Source organism: Salarias fasciatus, chromosome 12, assembly GCF_902148845.1.
Source record: "Salarias fasciatus chromosome 12, fSalaFa1.1, whole genome shotgun sequence".
In the NCBI taxonomy this organism is placed as follows: domain Eukaryota; kingdom Metazoa; phylum Chordata; class Actinopteri; order Blenniiformes; family Blenniidae; genus Salarias; species Salarias fasciatus.
The window spans coordinates 31,879,893-31,905,529 of record NC_043756.1 but is presented as its reverse complement, the minus strand read 5'-3'; the positions used below and the strand labels follow the sequence as shown (position 1 = coordinate 31,905,529).

Genomic DNA, 25,637 nt, shown 5'->3' with positions numbered 1-25,637 from the left:
TGAGCTGCAGGTGTCCGGCGTGGCCCGAGGACCTCCGAGCCTCATGGGGGGGCTCCCGGGGGGCTCAGAGCTGTCTGGAGATCAGTCTTTTCTTCATGGACAACAGCTCACACTCCAGGATACACACCTCACACCTCTCACCCCTCACACACCTCTCACCCCTCACACACCTCACACACCTCTCACCCATCACACACACCTCACACCTCTTACCCCTCACACACCTCTCACCCCTCACACACCTCACACACCTCTCACCCCTCACACACCTCTCACCCCTCACACACCTCACACACCTCTCACCCATCACACACACCTCACACCTCTTACCCCTCACACACCTCTCACCCCTCACACACCTCACACACCTCTCACCCCTCACACACCTCACACACCTCTCACCCATCACACACACCTCACACCTCTTACCCCTCACACACCTCTCACCCATCACACACACCTCACACCTCTCACCCCTCACACACCTCTCACCCATCACACACACCTCACACCTCTCACCGCTCACACTCACCCCTCACACACCTCACACCTCTCACCTCTCACCCCTCACACACCTCACACACCTCTCACCCATCACACACACCTCACACCTCTTACCCCTCACACACCTCTCACCCCTCACACACCTCACACACCTCTCACCCCTCACACACCTCACACACCTCTCACCCATCACACACACCTCACACCTCTCACCGCTCACACTCACCTCTCACCCATCACACACACCTCACACCTCTCACCGCTCACACTCACCCCTCACACACCTCACACCTCTCACCCCTCACACACCTCTCACACCTCTCAGCCCTCACACACACACCTCACACGTCTCACCCCTCACACACCTCACACCTCTCACCCCTCTCACCCCTCACACACCTCTCACCTCTCACACACCTCACACCTCTCACCCCACACACCCCTCTCACCCATCACACACCTCTCACACCCCTCTCACCCATCACACACCTCTCACACCTCTCACACACCTCTCACCCCTCACACACCTCTCACCCCTCACACCCCTCACACACCTCTCACCCATCACACACCTCTCACCCCTCTCACCCATCACACACCTCTCACCCCTCACGCACCTCTCACACCTCTCACCCCTCACCTCTCACCCCTCACACACCTCTCACCCATCACACACACACCTCACACCTCTCACCCACCTCTCACCCCTCACACACCTCTCACCCCTCACACACCTCTCACACCTCTCAGCCCTCACACACACACCTCACACGTCTCACCCCTCACACACCTCACACCTCTCACCCCTCTCACCCCTCACACACCTCTCACCTCTCACACACCTCACACCTCTCACCCACACACCCCTCTCACCCATCACACACCTCTCACACCCCTCTCACCCATCACACACCTCTCACCCCTCACACCTCTCACACACCTCTCACCCCTCACACACCTCTCACCCCTCACACACCTCTCACCCCTCACACACCTCTCACACACCTCTCACCCCTCACACACCTCTCACCCCTCACACACCTCTCACCCATCACACACACCTCTCACCCCTCACACACCTCTCACCCCTCACACCCCTCTCACCCATCACACACCTCTCACCCCTCTCACCCATCACACACCTCTCACCCCTCTCACACCTCTCACCCATCACACACACACCTCACACCTCACCCCTCACACACCTCACCCCTCACACCCCTCACACCCATCACACACCTCTCACCCATCACACACCTCTCACCCCTCACACACACCTCACACCTCTCACCCACCTCTCACCCCTCACCCATCACACACCTCTCACCCTCACGCACCTCTCACACCTCTCACACCTCTCACCCCTCACACACCTCTCACCCCTCACGCACCTCTCACACCTCTCACCCCTCTCACACCTCTCACCCATCACACACCTCTCACCCCTCTCACCCATCACACACCTCTCACCCCTCACGCACCTCTCACACCTCTCACCCCTCACCTCTCACCCCTCACACACCTCTCACCCATCACACACACACCTCACACCTCTCACCCACCTCTCACCCCTCACACACCTCTCACACCTCTCAGCCCTCACACACACACCTCACACGTCTCACCCCTCACACACCTCACACCTCTCACCCTCTCACCCCTCACACACCTCTCACCTCTCACACACCTCACACCTCTCACCCCACACACCCCTCTCACCCATCACACACCTCTCACACCTCTCACCCCCTCTCACCCATCACACACCTCTCACACCTCTCACCCCTCACACACCTCTCACCCCTCACACACCTCTCACCCCTCACACACCTCTCACACACCTCTCACCCCTCTCACACACCTCTCACCCCTCACACACCTCTCACCCCTCACACCCCTCACACACCTCTCACCCATCACACACACCTCTCACCCCTCACACACCTCTCACCCCTCACACCCATCACACACCTCTCACCCCTCTCACCCATCACACACCTCTCACCCCTCTCACACCTCTCACCCATCACACACACACCTCACACCTCACCCCTCACACACCTCACCCCTCACACCCCTCACACCCATCACACATCTCTCACCCATCACACACCTCTTACCCCTCACACACACCTCACACCTCTCACCCACCTCTCACCCCTCACCCATCACACACCTCTCACCCCTCACGCACCTCTCACACCTCTCACCCCTCTCACACCTCTCACCCCTCACACACCTCTCACCCCTCACACACCTCTCACCCCTCTCACCCCTCACACACCTCTCACCTCACACCCCTCTCACCCCTCACACACCTCTCACCCCTCACCCCTCTCACACCTCTCACCCCTCACACACCTCTCACCCCTCACACCCCTCCCCCCCCTCACCCACCCTCTCACCCCTCACACACCTCTCACCTCACACCCCTCACACACCTCTCACCCCTCACACCCCTCAAACACCTCTCACCCCTCACACACCTCTCACCTCTCACCCCTCACACACCTCTCACCCCTCACACACCTCTCACCCCTCTCACCCCTCACACACCTCTCACCTCACACCCCTCTCACCCCTCACACACCTCTCACCCCTCACCCCTCTCACACCCCTCTCACCCCTCACACCCCTCTCACCCCTCACCCCCCTCTCACCCTCACACACCTCTCACCTCACAAACCCCTCTCACCTCACACCCCTCAAACACCTCTCACCCCTCACACACCTCTCACCTCTCACCCCTCACCCACCTCTCACCCCTCACCCATCACACACCTCTCACCCCTCACCACTCTCACACCTCTCACCCCTCTCACACCCTCTCACCCATCACACACCTCTCACCCCTCACACACATCTCACCCCTCTCACCCCTCACACACCTCTCACCTCACACCCCTCTCACCCCTCACACACCTCTCACCCCTCACCCCTCTCACACCTCTCACCCCTCACACACCTCTCACCCCTCACACCCCTCTCACCCTCACACACCTCTCACCCCTCACACACCTCTCACCTCACACCCCTCACACACCTCTCACCCTCACACCCCTCAAACACCTCTCACCCCTCACACACCTCTCACCTCTCACCCCTCACACACCTCTCACCCCTCACACCCCTCTCACCCCTCACACACCTCTCACCCCTCTCACCCCTCACACACCTCTCACCTCACACCCCTCACACACCTCTCACCCCTCACACCCCTCTCACCCCTCACACACCTCTCACCTCACACCCCTCACACCCTCTCCCCCTCACACCCCTCAAACACCCTCTCACCCCTCACACACCTCTCACCTCTCACCCCTCACACACCTCTCACCCCTCACACCCCTCTCACCCCCCACACCTCTCACCCCCACACCTCTCACCTCACACCCCTCCCACACTCTCACCCCTCACACCCCTCTCACCCCTCACACACCTCTCCCTCACACCCCTCACACACCTCTCACCCCTCACACCCCTCTCACCCCTCACACCTCTCACCCCTCACACACCTCTCACCCCCACACACCTCTCACCTCACACCCCTCACACACCTCTCACCCCTCACACCCCTCTCACCCCTCACACACCTCTCACCCCTCACGCACCTCTCACACCTCTCACCCCTCACACCCTCTCACCTCACACCTCACCCCCTCACACACCTCTCACCCCTCACACACCTCGTCACCCCTCAACACACCTCTCACCCTCACCCCTCACACACCTCTCACCCCTCACCCATCACACACCTCTCACCCCTCACGCACCTCTCACCTCACACCCCCCACCACACCTCACACCCCTCACACACACCTCACACCTCTCCACCCCTCACCACCTCTCACCCCTCACACCACCTCTCACCCCCTCACGCACCTCTCACCCTCCTCACCCCTCACACCCCTCTCACCCTCACACACCTCTCCACCCCTCCACGCACCTCTAACCTCACACCCCTCACACACCTCACACCCTCACACACACCTCACACCTCTCACCCCTCACACACCTCTCACCCCTCACACACCTCTCACCTCACCCCCCCTCACACACCTCTCACCCTCACACCCCTCTCACCCCTCACACCCTCTCACCCCTCACACACACCTCTCACCCCTCACACACCTCTCACCTCTCACCCCTGACACCCTCACACACCTCTCACCCCTCACCCATCACACACCTCTCACCCCTCACGCACCTCTCACACCTCTCACCCCTCACACCTCTCACCCATCACACACCTCTCACCCCTCACGCACCTCTCACACCTCTCACCCCTCACACCTCACACCCCTCACACACCTCTCACCTCACACCCCTCCCACACCTCTCACCCCTCACACACCTCTCCCCCTCACACACCTCTCACCTCTCACCCCTCACACACCTCTCACCTCTCACCCCTCACACCCCTCACACACCTCTCACCCCTCACCCCTCACACACCTCTCACCCCTCACCCCTCACACACCTCACACCCCTCACACACACCTCACACCTCTCACCCCTCACACACCTCTCACCCCTCACACACCTCTCATCTCACACCCCTCACACCCCTCTCACCCCTCACACCCCTCTCACCCCTCACACCCCTCTCACCCCTCACACACCTCTCACCCCTCACACCCCTCACACACCTCTCACCCCTCACACACCTCACCCCTCACACCCCTCACACCCATCACACACCTCTCACCCCTCACACACACCTCACACCTCTCACCCACCTCTCACCCCTCACCCATCACACACCTCTCACCCCTCACGCACCTCTCACACCTCTCACCCCTCACACCTCTCACCCCTCACACACCTCTCACCTGACACCCCTCACACACCTCACACACCTCTCACCCCTCACACACCTCACACCCCTCACCCATCACACACCTCTCACCCCTCACACACCTCTCACCCCTCACCCATCACACACCTCTCACCCCTCACGCACCTCTCACCTCACACCCCTCACACACCTCACACCCCTCACACACACCTCACACCTCTCACCCCTCACACACCTCTCACCCCTCACCTCACACACCTCTCACCTCACACCCCTCACACCCCTCTCACCCCTCACACACACCTCACACCTCACACCCCTCACACACCTCTCACCCCTCTCACACCTCTCACCCCTCACACACCTCTCACCCCTCTCACCCCTCACACACCTCTGCAGGAGAGTCATTCTTTGAGCCTGCCTAGGTGCCGGGAAGGTGCCGGGCCGGGACCGCCAAAGCTTCTGTCAAATAATGTGAAGATTTTTAAAAAGTTGTAGCAGCAGGATTTATTTCACACATTTTCAAAGAAACTGTCAGATAATGAAACTCCAGTCACACCCAGTTCTCGCCTGATTAATAATCTCCAAATTAAAAATCAACCAAGAACAAACATGGAGGGTTTGATTTTAAACCACAAACAGCTGAGCGTAAGAGCGACACACATGTTCCTTTCTAGACGTTCTGCAGCCGAGCGGTTCCGCTGTTCTTCAGGGTGTCGTACTTAGTTTATTTCTTGATTCAATCTAAACCAAAGTCAACAATCCATCACAAACTGGACGGCCTGAACCTCCAGCAAGGCCTGCTGGGAACATGGAGAAGACACGAGACACTGAGCTGAGAAGAACCTGGAATTAAAAAAAATGCAGTTTTTAGATGGAAAAGAACGAGGAGGATGAAAGAAGCTGCAAAAATCCCCCCAGTTTTTTAATTATCATGAATTGCAATGCAGGTGGTGAAATGGAACAATGAAGAAAACTGACAAGACCGAGCTCACAGAACAATCAATAAATATTAAAAAAATAAGTAGACCCTTCTACAAACCACTGTTGATCCATCCTGAGGTCAGTTCTTCATTTCTGTTCCAGTTTCACTTTTAAAACCTTAAATCATCAGATCAAAAATAAAATCACGTCCGACGCTTTTCAATCCTCCGGAGAAAACCAGCTTTCTGCTTCCTCGCCAGTCTGAGAAGTCCCGGGACCAGGCAGACCCTGAACACATCACTGCCAAAGTCCAGACCAGACCGCCCGGTCCTGTGGGGTCAGAGGTCCAGAGGTCCAGAGGTGGAGCCTCCAGGGTCAGGGTCAAGCTGTTCTGACCTGGGACCTGATCCTGGTTCATTGGGTCTAATCCTCTCCTGAGCGCTCAGGATCCGGGTTCCACTTCTGGCCTCAGCATCTATTCCCAGCCAGAACCAGGTGGGTCACGCCGAGTTCTGGTCTCTGTTTCCTCAAACGGAGGACCAGTACATGTGGGCGGAGCCTACGCCTGTCCAGACTCTTCTTATTGGTTGAAAGTGAAAAGCTGCAGTCAGTCTGGCTCAGTGGGAGGTTGAGTCAAGGTCCTGAACCGCCCCCCCCCCCCGAACTCTGACCCCGGTCCTGTCAGACCAGGAGGCGGGACCGGGTCAGTCTCCACCTCCTGGACCGAACCCTGAAGAAGAAGAAGAGGAGCATGAGGAAGAGGCAGGAGGAGACGTAGAGGAGCACACACAGACTCATGTCCACGCTGTTGAAGCCCACCCCCAGGATCCACAGCCCGGCCCGCCCCCCCCCGTCCCCCCCGTCCCCCCCGTCCTCCCCCCCCGTCCCCCCCCCCTCCCAGCCTGCTGTCCAACGTGAGGCTGCGGCTGCTCCTCTGCCCTCCTCTCCAGCTCCTCCCTCTCTCCTCCTCGTCGCTCGTCCTCAGGCTCGGCGGTCCGAGCGGGGCGGGGCTCCGGGGGGGGCGGGGCGGGGGGCCGGGGGGGGGGTCGCGGCGTATCTGGGAGAGAGGTTGGCGGCGCCGTAGTGACGTCGGAGGAAGAGCAGGACGCCGTCGCGGTTCCAGACGTGGACGCCGTTTCTCTCCTCGTGGCAGGACGGGCAGACGGAGGCGCTGGGCCAGGGGGCTTTAGGGAAGAGGGGGTCTTCACTGAGAGAGCCTGGGGGGCAACAAGGGGGGGGGGGCAACAAGGGGGGGGCAACAAGGGGGGGCAACAAGGGGGGGCAACAAGGGGGGGCAACAAGGGTGGAGACAGGGGGGCAACAAGGGGGGGCAACAAGGGGGGGCAACAAGGGGGGGCAACAAGGGTGGAGACAGGGGGGCAACAAGGGGGGGCAACAAGGGTGGAGACAGGGGGTCAAAGGAGGGGTCAACGAGAGTGGAAACACAATACCTGCCGACCTGCCGGCCGGGCGTTGACCGCGTTGTGTAGCTGTTGTGTAGTCGTGTTGTGTACCTGCCGGCCGGGCGTTGACCAGGTTGTGTAGCTGTTGTGTAGTCGTGTTGTGTACCTGCCGGCCGGACGTTGACCAGGTTGTGTAGCTGTTGTGTAGTCATGTTGTGTACCTGCCAGCCGGGTGTTGACCGCGTTGTGTAGCTGTTGTGTAGTCGTGTTGTGTACCTGCCGGCCGGGCGTTGACCAGGTTGTGTAGCTGTTGTGTAGTCATGTTGTGTACCTGCCAGCCGGGTGTTGACCGCGTTGTGTAGCTGTTGTGTAGTCGTGTTGTGTACCTGCCGGCCGGGCGTTGACCAGGTTGTGTAGCTGTTGTGTAGTCATGTTGTGTACCTGCCAGCCGGGCGTTGACCGCGTTGTGTAGCTGTTGTGTAGTCGTGTTGTGTACCTGCCGGCCGGGCGTTGACCGCGTTGTGTAGCTGTTGTGTAGCTGTTGTGTAGTCGTGTTGTGTACCTGCCGGCTGGGTGTTGACCAGGTTGTGTAGCTGTTGTGTAGTCGTGTTGTGTACCTGCCGGCTGGGTGTTGACCAGGTTGTGTAGCTGTTGTGTAGTCGTGTTGTGTACCTGCCAGCCGGGCGTTGACCAGGTTGTGTAGCTGTTGTGTAGTCGTGTTGTGTACCTGCCGGCCGGGCGTTGACCAGGTTGTGTAGCTGTTGTGTAGTCGTGTTGTGTACCTGCCGGCTGGGTGTTGACCAGGTTGTGTAGCTGTTGTGTAGTCGTGTTGTGTACCTGCCGGCTGGGTGTTGACCAGGTTGTGTAGCTGTTGTGTAGTCGTGTTGTGTACCTGCCAGCCGGGTGTTGACCGCGTTGTGTTGTTGCCACAGCCACAGCAGTTGTTCTTCTGGGTTGTGTACCGACTTCAGGCCGCTCGCCGCTGCCGCCTCGAAGTGTCGACCACATTCCTGACAGCCGAAGAACGTTCGGATGTAACGACGCATCACCTGGAGAACCGGAGCGGAGTCCGCCTCCAGACCTGACACACACATGCGCACACACACAGTGTGTGAGTCTGTGTGCACCTGCGCTGTGTGTGTGTCTGTCAGTGTGAGTGTGTACCTGTGTTGTCCAGAGCGTCGGGTCTGGCGTCGTGCTGGACCGTCAGAACGTGGAACAGCGTCCACAGAGAACACGGGTAACCTCGGAGCCCCGCCCTGCTGCTCTGACAGCCAACCCAGCGAAGCTCCGCCCCCAAATACGCACCTGAGATCTGCAGAGGACACACACATCACAAATCAGCTACCTGTGTGTGTGCGTGTGCGTGTGTGTACTCGTACACGGTCATTAGTGAGGACCAGGATGAGTTTCAACCCAACAGCGAGGACGTTTTTTGCCCGTCCTCACTTTTTGGCCCAATCCCAATTCTCTGCTTAATCCTCACTCCTCAACCTTGGTCCTCAATCTCAAATTAAGTGCTACCTCAAAACAAGTGTTAAGGAATGTAAAGTCACTTGGAAATGGGACAACCCTTAAAGACAGTTACGTCCTTGGACCACAGGGGGCAGCACTGCGCAAGAGGGTAGAAGAAAGCCAGAAGTGCAGCGTTTCCTGCAGGAAAAAAGTTTAGCCAGGGGGGAGCGCGCGGCGGGGAGTTTTTTGGCCGTCGGGAGGGTGCTAGCGGCCAGCGCGACGCTTCTTTGGACCGTCCGAAGAAGAGAGAGAGCGCACACGCGTGGACCGCTGTTTTTTTTTCCCTCTCCGTTGTCAAGGCGCTGCAGAATTTAGCACGGTAGCGGTGGTGGTGGTGGTGGGGGGTGGCAGCAGTAATACTTTTGGTCAATGATCCATAACAACGCCCTTTATAACTGTAAGTAATGCACCCTGCATTAGAAATGTTTAACATTTTGCATGTGTGACCTTGTTAATAAATGCATTCAAATGAATTTTCTTGATTTCTTTCTAATAGCCTTTGTAAATATTATCTGTGATAGAAAGTTAATACAACTACTCCCAAAGTAATATACACAAGTTTTTATTAATAAAATAACAGCAAAACGAACTATTTAACAAGCATTCTGGATTCTCCTTAACTCCAAGGTAGGTCTGGTAGAATCTCAAAATTAAGGGAGATAACGTCCCTTAGTCTCGCTCCTTTCCTCAACTTGTTTAGGAATGGGACAGCACTTAACCTCACGGGAGCGCGCATTTTGAGGAATGAGGAGTAAGATTGAGGATTAAGCAGAGAATTGGGATTCGCCCTTTGACCTTTTTGAGCATAAGACAAACGCTGAGTCCCATTTCCCCCCCCCAGCCCTCCGCCTCCGTTTAGCACGTTCACGTGGAGGGTAGGGTGTCCCGAGGTCCTGGAGGGTAGGGTGTCCCGAGGTCCTGGAGGGTAGGGTGTCCCGAGGTCCTGGAGGGTAGGGTGTCCCGAGGTCCTGGAGGGGTAGGGTGTCCCGAGGTCCTGGAGGGTAGGGTGTCCCGAGGTCCTGGAGGGGTAGGGTGTCCCGAGGTCCTGGAGGGGTAGGGTGTCCCGAGGTCCTGGAGGGGTAGGGTGTCCCGAGGTCCTGGAGGGTCGGGTGTCCCGAGGTCCTGGAGGGGTAGGGTGTCCCGAGGTCCTGGAGGGTCGGGTGTCCCGAGGTCCTGGAGGGGTAGGGTGTCCCGAGGTCCTGGAGGGGTAGGGTGTCCCGAGGTCCTGGAGGGTCGGGTGTCCCGAGGTCCTGGAGGGTCGGGTGTCCCGAGGTCCTGGAGGGTCGGGTGTCCCGAGGTCCTGGAGGGGTAGGGGGTCCCGAGGTCCTGGAGGGTCGGGTGTCCCGAGGTCCTGGAGGGCTAGGGTGTCCCGAGGTCCTGGAGGGTCGGGTGTCCCGAGGTCCTGGAGGGTAGGGTGTCCCGAGGTCCTGGAGGGTAGGGTGTCCCGAGGTCCTGGAGGGTCGGGTGTCCCGAGGTCCTGGAGGGTCGGGTGTCCCGAGGTCCTGGAGGGTCGGGTGTCCCGAGGTCCTGGAGGGGTAGGGTGTCCCGAGGTCCTGGAGGGTCGGGTGTCCCGAGGTCCTGGAGGGCTAGGGTGTCCCGAGGTCCTGGAGGGTCGGGTGTCCCGAGGTCCTGGAGGGTCGGGTGTCCCGAGGTCCTGGAGGGTAGGGTGTCCCGAGGTCCTGGAGGGTCGGGTGTCCCGAGGTCCTGGAGGGTCGGGTGTCCCGAGGTCCTGGAGGGTAGGGTGTCCCGAGGTCCTGGAGGGTAGGGTGTCCCGAGGTCCTGGAGGGTCGGGTGTCCCGAGGTCCTGGAGGGTAGGGTGTCCCGAGGTCCTGGAGGGTCGGGTGTCCCGAGGTCCTGGAGGGTAGGGTGTCCCGAGGTCCTGGAGGGGTAGGGTGTCCCGAGGTCCTGGAGGGGTCGGGTGTCCCGAGGTCCTGGAGGGTAGGGTGTCCCGAGGTCCTGGAGGGGTAGGGTGTCCCGAGGTCCTGGAGGGTCGGGTGTCCCGAGGTCCTGGAGGGTCGGGTGTCCCGAGGTCCTGGAGGGTAGGGTGTCCCGACTGTCATTATGACGGGGGGGGGGGGGGGGGGCAGTCACCCCTCCAAACGGAGATTCTCCTGAGCCTCACTCCAAACGGAGGGGTATGATCCAGTGGCGGCCGGTGGCGAGAGGTGCTTGTTTTGTTGGCCTACACCGTGACTGGCGGGCGGGGTTAGTTCACTTCCGCAGTGACGGGAGCGCTCGTTTCCACACCCGCACATTCCAAACACAACAGATAGACGATTATTTTCAATAAACTGGTTTCTTCAACACCGCCCGCCTGGAATGTGCGGGTGGGAAACGAGCGCTCCCGTCACTGCGGAAGTGAACTAACCCCGCCCGCCAGTCACGGTGTCGGCGGACAAAACAAGCACCTCTCGCCACCGGCCACCACTGGATGACAGATTTCCCAGAATGCCTTCCAAGATCGGCAAGATGGCGGCGTCCGCAACGGAAGAAGTTCATGATGTCAGTATCTTGTCAATTAATAAAGTTTAAAATGTAAGAAAAACTTTCTTCTTCTGCAAACAATTGTGGCATCTGCCTCCGTCATCGGCAGCGGCGACTACTGATGACGAACGCGATTATCGAAGGGGTGTTCCAATTCGGAGGGTTTACTTTCGGCCCGACCCCTGAGAACTCCGTTTCAAAGGGGGAGGGGCTAGAAAGAGAAATGGGACTGGGCCTTAATGCTCCTGAGGGTCGGTGGTCGGTGGTCAGTCCAGTGTTGCCAACTTAGCGACTTTGTCGCTATATTTAGCGAGTTTTCAGACCCCTCTAGCGACTTTTTTTTTTTTTAAAAAGCGACTAGCGACAACTTTAGCGACTTTTCCTGGTGCTGTGGAGACGTGACAGGACGTCTCTGCTGTCCCCAACGAGCAGCGGGTGCTGCGTGAGCCCCTCCCCCGGCCCAAAGCTCTCCCAGGCAGAGCAGAGAGCAGACCCCCCCCCCCCCCCCCCGCTCCGCCTCCACGCTTCAAATGGATCCAGCGAGCGCAAATCCGCCGCTGCTCGCGTCCTGGGCCACAGAGCGGGACGGACATGGACATGTTTCTTCACTGTCACACGTTTGTCAGTTCATTTGTAGTTCTAAACATATTTAGGGTGTTTTTAGCTCACTGTTTGCTTCTCCCACGACGTTATTCTTCTCCGACAGCGTCCATTACAATTACATGCAAATAGCCAATTATGCAAATTAGGTGATGACGTCATCTCGCATCTTCTAGCGACTTTTAGGACAGCCAATAGCGACTTTCCTTACTGGGGAGTTGGCAACACTGGGTCGGTCTCCAGAGGAGAGAGCGCCGCCGCCGCCGCCGCTGCCGCCACCGCCGCCGCCGCCGCCGCTGCTCGTAGAGCTACGATTCGTTCTGCTTTCAAGAAGCATCTGCTGAGCCTCTGATTCTCAGATTAAAAGGCACGGATACCCGAACGAATCAAAGACACAACTTACACTAGCGGCGGCTAAGCTAACGGCGGCTAAGCTGTCGCGAGCCAGCGTCCCAACTGCCCGGATAGGAGCGGGACACGCCGGCGCCTCAGAGGCTAGCAGCTCCGAGTGCTAGGCTAACAGTGCCAGCACCAGCACGCCACCCAGCTCTAAAACTGATAGAAAACAGGATGAGGACCATGGGTCACTTTCCCAGGTTATGGATCTTTTGCAGCACAAAGAGACATGTTTAGTTCAATAATGCAGCAACAACACGATCATTTCCAAGGCTTTGTGAAATTAATACTGAAACTTCCAACACAAGACTGATGTACTGTCCAGAGCTGGGTTTCCGTTATCCGGTAATTACTGGACTTTGACTGGTAAAATCTGCTGAAGTCCAACATATTTTAACACCACCGGTGAAAAAGTCCGGTGAAAAATCTTCCCTCCAAGTTCAATTTTTAGATGAATATTCTCTCGAAGCAAAATTTAAATTTGAAAAGGCAATTTCCACCTCATTTTATTAAAAAAACAACAACAATAAAACCCCAAATCTTATCTTGTATGAATAGGCGTGGTCAATGTGGAGCAAAACTTTCTTTTCAGGCGGAACTAAACTTGTAGCGCGTGTTTCATTACTTCGACAAAGCGCGCAGCACAACAACACAGCGGGAGACGCATGTGGAAACAGGCGAAACTTAAAGACTTTTTTACAAAACAAAATAGTTCAGAGGAGAAAGGGTTCGAGCCCTGGAGAGCCAGGTGAGTCGCTGTCCAGGTGGATCCTGACCGTCGTTATCGGGGAGCTGACCGGGACGCCGCCGTCGGACTCCTCCTCACTCAGTGACACAGTGCAGGCTTTATCATCAGTTTTTATAAACAGTCCACTCAGGTTGTTACAACTTTACTTTGAAGATAGAAAAAATGTTTCCAGGACCAATGTTATGCTTTCAAATGGCTTTGTCACGCAGAGCGACAAAGATTACATCGATTGAAAATACACCCCCACTTAAAGCTGCTGTAGGCAGGATTCTGCTAGTCAGTGCTGATGTCTCTGTGTTTTCTTTGGATTAAATGTTAGAGTATCATTGATAATCCTTTAGGAGTGCAGCCTCACTGCGTTTCCATCTGTCTCTGTTCTGAGCTGAACAGGAATCTCCACAGCTCCAGGTATCTTTGACCAATCAGAAGAGCCCCTGAGGCTCTAACCGTGATTGGTCGAGGGGCGTTTGTCGCACGTTCTTGTGGGAGGGGCTTAACTTGCGTAAGGGCGTGATGTCAGAGAAAACAGGACAGGATTGGCTGTGCTGGGTTTCAAATCGCCATCTTAGATGGGTCAAATCGCCATCTTGCTGAGGTAACCCTAAGCAAGATGGCGGAGATGTGGAATCCTGCCTACAGCACCTTTAATAACAGGAATAGATTTTTTTTACAGGCTTGCTTTGCAGGTGAGTAGACTTATATATATATATATATATATATGTATATTAGGGCTGTCAAAGGATTACAATTTTCAATCAGATTAATCACAGCTTACAAATTAATCATGATTAATCACAAATATTCGCAATTTCCAACTATGTCTGAAATATACCCTTTTTTCCTGTATTGCATTAACAAAAAAACGACAGGACATGATTATATATATTTAACACGTGATGTGTTTTATATTTAAGGCTCCAAATAAAATAAATATTCAAAAAACTAAAACATGCACACCATAACATAATGTGTGTGTGTGTGTGTGCAGTAGGGCTGCCACGATTAGTCGATTAATCACGATTATGTCGACTATTAAAATAATCGAAGACTAATTTAATAGTTGACTAGTCGTGTTTTTTTTTTTTTTTTTTTTTTAATGTTTGGTTTTGTCTCCAAACTGCTGCGGCACCTCCCACTGCTGCGTCTGCCGTTCTGTGTTTGACACACACGCGCAGTCGTGTCAGCTGCGACAACATAGCCGCCCGGCGGCAGCGGAGCTCCACAGTGTGGGAGCAGGACAAGAAAACCTCAGGGAAAAGTGCAGTGCAGTGTCTGCAGGACAGAACCGGCCTTCCACGGCAGCACAGCTGTGATGCATGAGCAGCCCAAACGGAAGCACGGCGTGGCTCGGGACAACCATGACTGACCGTCGTCTCGGTAAGCTAATAATATTAGCATAGAGCGCTAACTTGCTGTTTACTCATAGTTGTTAACATTAGCGGTGACGTTTTGACTCATCAGCTGCCTTTAGCACACATTTCATGTTTTCTGTAACGTTCTAACAGTGATGTGTTTTAATAAGAAGTGACGTCGCGCTGATGTTTTCCACCGTTATGTTTCAGAGCTTCACCCCGTCGGAGCGGATTCTCTCTGCAGCAGAACATCTGCTCCCAGAGAGAGCAGCCTGTCTCCAACATGGAGAAATGCTGACTGTCCTGGCGGTGAGCCAGAGCCCTGTGGAGTTTGGGATTATGTAGAGTCAGAGTGGAATAAAGTTGTATACAGTTGAGCACTGAACACAAAATGCACTTTTGTTATGTTTGAGTCAGTGAAACGAAAACTTTCAATAATACCGTAGTTACAGGAGCCTGCCTCACTGTTGATGCTTGATGCTAAACACAAATTAAGAAAAAAAAACTAACGTGAAGGATTTATTTTTGCGTTGTTTAGGCAAGTGCCTTTTCCTTATTTTACTCAAGTATTTGCAATTTATGCCATTAAATAAAGGTTTAATGAACTCTCATCTGAATTGTCTTTATTTTTAGTTTGCAATATACCTTAAACACTTAAAGCTGAAATCTAATTGTGGCTATATAAGAGCAGCTTCACGGTGGTGCGATAAACTATGTTCTACATTTAATTTATATATGATGCGATTAGTCGACTAATCGAAAAAATAATCAGTGATTAGTCGACTACCTAAATAATCGTTTGTGGCAGCCCGAGTGAGCAGCGCTCCTCTGCAGTCCCTCTGCAGTCGGCTTTAGGCAGGAGCTACACTGTCAGGTCTGTAACAAATGTAGAACCACAAGAAAAGTCAAACTAAGAGATACCACACTTTCTTCTTACACAATGAAACAGGGCATTCTTAGCCAGACTTCCTTTTTGTGTGGAAAACAGAAAAATGCTTCAACATTTTTTTCATCAAACCAGTAGAATCCATGAGGCCAGCGGCTGATCTCCCTCCATACTGCTTTCTTCCTCTGTTCTGATAAATGAGTTGACGCCAGGCCTCCTCTGCCTCCTGTCTGCTGCCCGTCCAGCTTCACATGTCCGCGTGGCTGTGCGCTGCGCGTTGGTCCGCGTGACGGAAAAATCGTCATGAATTCCTGTCCGCTGGGGTCCGCGGACCGATCCGCGGACCCCAGCGGACCGATCCGCGGACGTCTGCGGACCGGTCCGCGGACGTCCGCGCAGCAGCCAGATTGCAGTGTGGGAGAAAGCGCGAGCGCATCGGCGGTGCGCGACACTCCGAAGCGGACGCGGAAACGCGTACATGTGAAGCATGGAGAGCCGAGGCTGAGGGGAGGCTTCTTCTTCTCCTTGTCCTTCGGTTGCTGGCAGCTTGCATTCCATGCGGGTGCACTACCGCCACCCGCTGGTAGAAGTGAGGCTTGTCATGATGCGCATGCGTTAAACTGCGTTAAAAATTGTAATCAAATTAATTAAATAAATTAACGCAATTAACGCGTTATTTTGACAGCCCTAATATATATATATACGTCCTGATCGTTGGGCATATCTTTGAATAAATTCCCCCCTACCACTCTATTGAAATTTAGTCCACACGAAATTTGACAGGCGAAAAGTGAAAAGTAAACCCCCCACCCCCAGCCCCAGCCCCAGCCTCACGGAAGCTGCGGGGGTATACTTTGCAGCATTTAAGCTCAATAAATTCTGATAATATTTGACCGGGAAATCAAACACTTGTCCAGTAAATTGAAAACCTGCCGGTCACGCTGTCCGGTGCCATTTGTTTTATAGCGGAAACCCTGGTCCAGAGAGCTGCAGATTAAAACGGGTCTCCAGTTCACCCAGAAAGACGTTGACGACGTTAAAGCTGCCATAGGGTGACTTTATGAAAATACACCACTGGTCAAAACTTTTAGAACACCCCAATTTTTCCAGTGTTTTTACTGAAAATTATGCTGTTTAATGTCTCATTGCACTCAGACGTCAGATGTCAAAGCATAGTACAAATCAGCAAGTTCCAGAAATACAAGGACAAGGCAGATGTTCTACAGAAAGCCGAGTGTCTTAAAGGTGCATTAAGGAGTTTTTCAACTTTAAAAATACTTATTTTCCACCATAAATATGTTCCACATTTTTAATGCTGTGTCCAATGAGCCCTGACAGATTCATCACCAGAACCTCTAACAGGCTAAACTGTCTCTTGAAAGTCACAGTGCCGGTCCGGCTCCACAGTTTTCTGGGGAGAATTTGAAAGGAATGACGTAATGCGCGCTCCGGCTGGTTAGGTTTCGTTTTGTCCGCCATTACTCCACCAGATGCTTAGTGAGCAACAGCTGAGCAGGATCTTCCAGGAAGTCAGAACAGACTGGCTTCTAGCCCTGCAGCTCCACACAGACTCCACCAGGTGGAAGACACTGACATCTTACTGGAGTGTTACTAAAAGAGTGAGGAAGGAGCTCCTCTCTTCCGAGCACGCGAGCTACAGGGACGTTTTTCACTAAGCTGCATTACGCCCAAGGCCTGCAGGGGGCGCTGTTTCACATAAAACCTGCAAACTCCTTAATGCAGCTTTAAAGGAACTGAAATGTTCATCAATGAGGACTCCACGGAGGCTGCTCGTCAGGGAAGGAAAGAGCTGCTGCAGAAAATGCGAGCTGCACGTGAGCGTGGCGACTTCCTGAAGCATGATCAACTCATCATCCATCCTGAACCAGCATCCCAAGCTCCCCAGTGACACCTGACCTCAGGATCGAGGTAAATATTTTCTTTTAGCGGCTGACACACAAGTTTGTTTTTTTTTTTATCTTTGGCTTAATTTTGCTTTTTTAAGACCTCATGGTTTTACCTATAAAAGGGTTATTAATCGCTCATTTAAACATATGTAGTTTAACATCCAAGGTACTTGAGTTGTCCAGATTAATTTATTTACGTCACTTTAACATCACTGCATTATCTGAGACACACTTAGATGGCACAATGGACGACTCAGAGACAACCACATCTGGGTATAGTGTCTTTAGGAAAGACCGAAACAGGAGAGGAGGTGGAGCGTCCACCTATGTCCAAAATAACAGAGCTGTGACTTGATGCTTTCATCTCTTGAGATACTGTGGTTACAAGCTCACCTTCCTTATCGTAAAGCAATGCTGATTGGCTGTTCAGTGAACTGAAGACATTATGAATGTTTCTGACAGACCAGGTGAAATATATTTACTTGGTGAGTTTAACAGACTGGTTCAGTCCCTCTGCTCTAAAAGACACATCGGTCACCACCCTGATAATCTGTAATCTGTCTCAAACTGTCAATCTGCCGAGCAGAATTTCTGGGAGATCATGTGGTGAAACGTCCACCTCATGCACTGATCACATCAACACCAACGCTGGTGAACTGCTGTCGCTTCGCTCCGATTGGTGTCAGTGATCACAGCATCACTGCCTGTTGTAGGAAAGTGAAGGTACCGCAGGGTGGCCCCCGGGGTTTACTGCAAAGGTTCTACAAATCTTTTACTCCAGAAAATTGTATTTCAGATATAAAGGCACTAAATTGGCATATTATGTATTCTAAAAATAATGCTGATGCTGCACTTTAACTTTTTAATGATGTGATCCATGAAGTTGCTGATAAACATGCAACTCTTAGGAAAATAAATATCAAAAAGACAACGGCACCATGGGTAAATGAAGACTTAAAAACCTGCACGGCCCACAGGGATGAATTCAAACGAGCGGCCGATCCCAGAACACGGCATAAAGATCCAGAAATTCTGTAACTAAAAAGAACAAACTGAAAAAAATGTATCATGTCACCAAAATTATTAAAACATGATGGGAAGCAACTCTGAATGTTCTTAATAACTTACTGTGAAGATCTAAAAACCATGACTCAGCTGTTACTGAAACTGGAGGAAGTACATAACTGAACCAGTTGATAGCAAATCATTTTAATAACTTCTTTTTCAATAAAGTAAAACAAAAACGGCTGAAGAGTCTGAACACATCCAGTGATCAAGTGGCAGCAATTCTACTGAAGTGATCGAAAATGTAATAATAAACCCAAACGTTGTACATTTTCATTCGATCCTATAGATCTGCATGAAGTGGAAAAACTGTTGAAATCTGTAAACAATAGCAAACCATTTGGGCTGGACTATTCAGATGGGAAAATGCTCACAATAAAGGCAGAATATATTGCCAAGCCTGTTGGTCACATATTTAACCTGAGTTTAAAGAGTGTCTGTAGTGGACTATAGCTCAGCATTTAACGCCATCATCCCGACATCCTCACCACCACACTGCTCAAACTACCAACCCCTCCTCGCCTGTCACTGGGTTAAAAACCTCCTGACTGGACGCCCAGTCTGAGCCTCGGCCCCCACCACTCATCCACAGTCACACTCAGCAGGGGTTCCGAGCCCTCCTCTGTACGCCCTGCACACCCACCACTGCTCCACCCGCCCAGCCAACCATCACCAGCAGGCGGACGACGCCACCGTGGTCGGACTCCTCCGAGGCGAGGACGAGGCAGCGTCCAGGGCCGAGGCGGAGGAGCTCTCGCGCTGGTGCTCAGCGAATAACCTGACCCCGAACGTCCAAAAAACTAACGAACTGATCATGGACTTCAGGAGGACGAGACAGGTCCACACACCCCTCCTCAGAAATGGAGAACAGGTGGAGACTGCCACCACCTTCAGGTTTCTGGGCTCCACATCTCCGCAGACCCTCCTGGTCCGACACCATCAGAGCCCGGGTCAAAGGGCGCAGCAGCGGCTTCGTTTCCTCCGTGAGCTCAGGAAGCTGCTGCCGCCTGCTGTCCTCCCCTGACGTCCTGTCCCAGACCCAGGCTCCACCGCTGAGGACAGCAAGGCGGCGCAGAGGGTCAAACCCTGGCCACACCGGAGACCCCGCCCACCCCGCCCACCCCCTGTTTGACCTTCTGCCCTCTGGCAGACGCTACAGGTCAATAAAATCACACACCAGCAGACCGACAAACAGCTTCTTCCCCTGGGCCACGCGCACTGCAAACACCCACGGATACAGAAACACTCACTCGTTGTACCCCCCAGTGCAATGACAATAAAGTCTATTCTCTTCCTAATACTTGGAGACTGGCTGAAGTCGTCCCCCTACCTAAGGACAATCAGCTGACTCTTCAGGGCACTGATAGCAGACCTGTCAGCGTGTTCCCCGCTCTGACCACGATTATGCACAAATTTCACAATAATTTATGAATTTTGATCTCACCTCTGATTCTCGGCATGCCTTTAAAGACAGCCACTGCTCTTGTCCATATGACAGACGACTGGCGTTGCCGGGGCGTCTTCCTCGATTGCAGCGCTGCCTTTGATGAGATTGATCACAACTTGCTGCTGGACAAACTATCTGCATCTGGCTTTTCTGGTTGCTCCCTTAAGTGGTTTAATAGCTATTTAATAAATCGATCACATTTGGCATACTTTAATGGTAGCTTCTCTTCCGTCCTGAGGCTAGACTGTGGAGTTCCACAGGGTAGCTGCCTCAGCCCTCTGTGTTTTTCGATTTTTACAAATGATCTTCCTTTCATCTTAAAAAGATCCTCTGTAGCCATGTATGCTGACGATTCAACGATATACTGCGGTACGGAGAACCTGCGCATCTTAAACAATACGCTTCAGAGTGATCCAGACCAGGTATCTGAACGGGTGGAGTCTAATAAACTAGCATGAAACGTTAGTAAAACCAAGCGCATGATTCTAGACTCTAGGAAGCAATCAAAGAACAGAAACTTCGCGTCGCTCACCTCGGACAGTATCCCCCTGCAGCAGGTGCATCCGTTTGTTCTCCTGGGCTGAACCATGAAGGAAATCTGAGCTGGACTAGTCGTGTTGAAAAGATTGAGACGAAAATGGGTCGAGTTCTTTCTGCTACCAGACATTGAGCTTATTTCATGACAGACTCCTCAGTGAAGCAGGTCCCCCAGTCTTCAGTCTCATCTCATCTGGATTACTCTCAGCCCCGTGGCCGGTACCACACAGAAAGATATTCACAAGCTCCAGGTTCTGCAGAACAAAGCTGTGCGGACGGTTCTCCGCTGCCCATTTCAGACACAGTGAATAAAAGCACCAGTCTGTCCAGGCTACATGAGGAGAAGAGGCTACAGCAGAATCTTGTCATTTTTTTCAGAATATACGAAAAAAATGAAGCCAAGGCCTCTGTATGAGAAAATAACCTTTGCTCATGAACGCCATGATCATTTGACTAGACGCCATATGGCAGATTACATATGTCTTCCTGAGGCTCCAACAGGTGCGATGCTGCTCATCTGTGGAACAAGTTACCTTCAGCGGTAAGAAAAGAGAACAACAGCAAAACCTTTCAAACTATGGTGACGAAAAATCTTAAAGCTTGATTTAACCGTTGGAGCATTTTTAGGGTTTGTTCTATGTTTTAATTGTATCCTTGCCTTGTTCTAACTGGTTTCATTCTTAGTTTAGTTTATTTGTTTTTTCGTTTAAAACAAGACAAAAACAAAAAGCAAAAAAGATGAAAAAACATCAATGTCATCAGTCTAGACAAGAAATGAAAGAAAAGGAGCAGAAAGAAGAACAATCAGATTGTGTATAGAGTACTGTAACTTTTTATTTCCTTGTATTCTACTGATTAGTGTTTTTATGTATTGCATTTCATGATTGTTTTATTCTGTGTATTCCGTTCACTAACTTGGTACTTTACCCATGTTCATACTACTAACTCGGATGGTTGTTTGAAACAGTTCCGGACCCCAGGAAGACCAGTGGTCACCCTGGTGGAACCCGACGGGATCCAATCTGCACCGAGTAAACCTTTGGCTTAGAGTTAGGGTATAGGGGTTAGGGTTAGGGTATAGGTATAGGGTCAGAGTTAGGGTTATGTTTAGGGTTTGGCATCAATTTTTGATGGTTCAGGCAAGGAAATACATTTTGTCAATGAATGTCCTCTCAACTATAGAGCTATGAGAATGTGTGTGTTAGGGATGTGCGATACCACTTCTTTTCAGACCGATACCGAGTACGAGTACTTCATCTTCAGTACTCACCGATACTGATACTTGCATACCGATACTTTATAAACATAAAATTTAAAATAATGCAATGACAGATTATTTTTGAAAATGAATGTTATTTCTAATAAAAAGGCAGCCCAGCCACTACGTTTAAGTCCAAAATAATAGTCTGAAAAATAAAACAAACCACTCTGAGTTTACACTTATTTAAATGAAATTAAGTGCAAGATAAAACAATTTCTCTGAATTTTAAGTTTTGTTTAAATGAACTGAATTACAAGACGTAAACTAACAACTCTAAGTTCTACACTTTTTGAAATGAACTTATTTTAACGGTTTTTAAATGAAATTAAGTGCAAGATAAAACAGTTTTCTCTGAGTTTTACACTTTACATAAACTAAGGTGTTTAAATGTAGTAATTTTAATGATTTTTTAATGAACTAAAGTCAAAGACAGAACAGCCCCTGAGTTTAAAGAGCTGCTGGTGTTCTCTGTGCTGCTCTCGGATCTCTGCTCTTCAGTTTCTCGGTCTTCTGCAGAGTTTGCCGTCGAGTTGCTGCCGGAGTTTTCTTTTTTTCCAGCTCAACAGCGTCAGACTCTCGTCCACAAGCTTCACCCTGAGGTGTTTGAACAAATTACTAGAGGGAAATGAACAACATCGCGCTCCTCCTTCAGCAATTTTAGCATTGCAGAGTTTGCATTCTGCAAAGCTCGGCTCGTTTTCACTGATATAACAGAATTTCCAGACCGGCGGTTCTGGTGAGACGAGCAGCCGTTCTGGATTCATCCTGTTGTCTCTGCTCTGGATGAGACTCATGGAGAATCAACCCGCTGCAGTGCAGCCCTGCGCCTGTCAGCTCCAGAGAGGAGCTTCTTCCTCCTTCCTGTTTGTCGGCAGCTTGCATCCCATTCGGCTGCACTACCGCCACCTGCTGGTGAGGAGGGCTCACTACGCGTGGGGTTTCTTGCCGTGAGTATCGGCGGCTGGCATCGGGAGCCTTCACGAGTACCTGATACTTAGAAATAAGGCCAGTATCGGCCCGATACCGATACCTGGTATCGGTACTCGCACATCCCTAGTGTGTGTGTGTGTGTGTGTGTGTGTGTGTGTGTGTGTGTGTGTGTGTGTGTGTGTGTTACCCTCATCTTGTTGTCCACCAGATCTAGGACGGCCTGGTAAGGGATTTTGGGTAATGGCAAAGTGAGCAGCCAATCAGAGAGCGTCTCCATGAGCTTCACCACAGAGCCTCCACCTGGATACAGCTGAGAAGACACACCGTGAGGGGGACGGGGGGACGGAGGGACGGGGGGACGGAGGGACGGGGGGGGGCGCTGACTTCTCCTACCTTGGCCACCAGTGTAACGAAGTCCTTGAAGACCTGAAGCTCCGCCCCCTCCAATGTGCTGTGAGACGCCAACTCAACTCTGAGAAGGTAATGAAGACCTGATTCCAGGTCTGCAAGGTAGACCAGGGACCTGAAGGGGGACACGGAGACAGAGACAGGTTGGTGAGTGAGTGCCACCTGTCCCCCAGGCCTCATGCTGACCTCTGACCTGTCGAACTCTCTCCAGGGTTCACTGCTCTGCTGCTGCACATCCACCGGAACCGGAACAGAGCTGGACGACTGCCGAGCGACACCGGGAAGAGAACGAAGGAGGGAGGAGAAGAAGAACCTCTGAGGCTTCTCACTGGGGGGGGGGGGGGGGGGGGGGGGGGGGGGGGACGGTTACTTTGATTTGTTATTACAGAAAATGCATGTGTGTGTGTGTGTGTGGTCACCTGTGCAGGTGTGTGTGTGTCCCGTTGGGCTGCAGCAGGTAGATGGAGGGCAGCACTGTGATGTTCAGAGCGTCCAGCAGGGGGAGCTCAGAGCTCACAGCCCGCTTCACTTCCACTCCAGAGAACTGCAGCAGGTCCAGGATCACCTGACACACACACACACACACACACACACACACACACACACACACACACACACACACACACACACACACACACACACACACACACACACACACACACACACACACACACACACACAGCATCCGTGTTGATTCACCTCAAACATTGACTTAAAAAATAAAAATAGTTTTACAGAAGTTTACAATCAGACCTGGACCCTCTCTGGACCTGGTCCCTCTCTGGACCTGGTCCCTGTCTGGACCTGGTCCCTGTCTGGACCTGGTCCCTGTCTGGAGCAGACTACGCCCCAGGTTTGTCCCACAGTGTCTTCACAGGACACACACTTTACCTCACGTCCAACATAGGACTCTGGCTCCTCCACGATGACGGCTGTGAAATGATCCGACCTTTGACCCAGGAGAGGGAGCAGCTCCGCAGACCTACACAACAAGACACACAGAGAGAGAGACACACACAAACACAGACACACACACAGCGAGACAGAGAGAGACAGTCATGGCACAGGTTTTGGTCTCCCTGGTTCTAGCGGGGTCCTGGTTCAGGCCCGGGTTCTGATGGGTCCTGGTTCTGGTGGGGTTCTGGGACCTGTGGGGCCGTAGCGGGGGGCAGCGCTCCGGCCGGTCCAGCTCGGTGTGGTTCTGCAGAACGTCGATCAGAAGCTGTCGAACCGACTGGACTCCCCGATCCGGTCCTGGACAGATCAGAGGGACTGAGGTGAGACAGACAGGAAGGGACGGACAGAGGGAGACAGGGAGAGAGACAGGGAGGGACAGGGAGAGAGACAGGGAGGGAGACAGGGAAAGACAGGGAGAGAGACAGGGAGAGAGACAGGGAGGGAGACAGGGAGAGAGACAGGGAGGGAGACAGGGAGAGAGACAGGGAGGGAGACAGGGAGGGAGACAGGGAGGGAGACAGGGAGAGAGACAGGGAGGGACACAGGGAGAGAGACAGGGAGGGAGACAGGGAGGGAGACAGGGAGGGAGACAGGGAGGGAGACAGGGAGGGAGACAGGGAGAGAGACAGGGAGAGACAGGGAGAGACAGGGAGAGAGACAGGGAGGGAGACAGGGAGAGAGACAGGGAGGGAGACAGGCAGAGAGACAGGGAGAGAGACAGGGAGGGAGACAGGCAGAGAGACAGGGAGAGACAGGGAGAGAGACAGGGAGGGAGACAGGGAGAGAGACAGGGAGGGAGACAGGGAGGGAGACAGGGAGGGAGACAGGGAGAGAGACAGGGAGGGAGACAGGGAGGGAGACAGGGAGAGAGACAGGGAGAGAGACAGGGAGAGAGACAGGGAGGGAGACAGGGAGAGAGACAGGGAGAGACAGGGAGAGAGACAGGGAGAGAGACAGGGAGGGAGACAGGGAGGGAGACAGGGAGAGACAGGGAGAGAGACAGGGAGAGAGACAGGGAGAGACAGGGAGAGAGACAGGGAGAGAGACAGGGAGGGAGACAGGGAGGGAGACAGGGAGGGAGACAGGGAGAGAGACAGGGAGAGAGACAGGGAGAGACAGGGAGAGAGACAGGGAAAGACAGGGAGAGAGACAGGGAGAGAGACAGGGAAAGACAGGGAGAGAGACAGGGAGAGAGACAGGGAGAGAGACAGGGAGAGAGACAGGGAGGGAGACAGGGAGGGAGACAGGGAGAGAGACAGGGAGAGAGACAGGGAGAGAGACAGGGAGGGAGACAGGGAGGGAGACAGGGAGGGAGACAGGGAGGGAGACAGGGAGAGAGACAGGGAGAGAGACAGGGAGGGACACAGGGAGACAGACAGGGAGGGAGACAGGGAGAGAGACAGGGAGGGAGACAGGGAGAGAGACAGGGAGAGAGACAGGGAGAGAGACAGGGAGAGAGACAGGGAGAGAGACAGGGAGAGAGACAGGGAGAGAGACAGGGAGAGAGACAGGGAG

General features: G+C 53.2%; 1 protein-coding gene across 1 annotated transcript in view; it reads right to left on the bottom strand.

Annotated features, from left to right (window-relative positions):
- Positions 1 to 5,793: 5,793 nt before the first annotated feature.
- qsox2 (quiescin Q6 sulfhydryl oxidase 2) overlaps positions 5,794 to 25,637 on the bottom strand; it is a 31,076-nt gene continuing 11,232 nt past the window's right edge. Inside the window, 11 exon segments of the mRNA XM_030105281.1 lie at positions 5,794 to 7,078; positions 7,081 to 7,230; positions 7,232 to 7,443; positions 8,522 to 8,710; positions 8,794 to 8,944; positions 22,945 to 23,067; positions 23,151 to 23,280; positions 23,359 to 23,493; positions 23,585 to 23,730; positions 24,057 to 24,147; positions 24,314 to 24,419. Coding sequence (XP_029961141.1) covers positions 6,908 to 7,078; positions 7,081 to 7,230; positions 7,232 to 7,443; positions 8,522 to 8,710; positions 8,794 to 8,944; positions 22,945 to 23,067; positions 23,151 to 23,280; positions 23,359 to 23,493; positions 23,585 to 23,730; positions 24,057 to 24,147; positions 24,314 to 24,419 — 1,604 coding nt within the window. The 3' untranslated portion in view covers positions 5,794 to 6,907.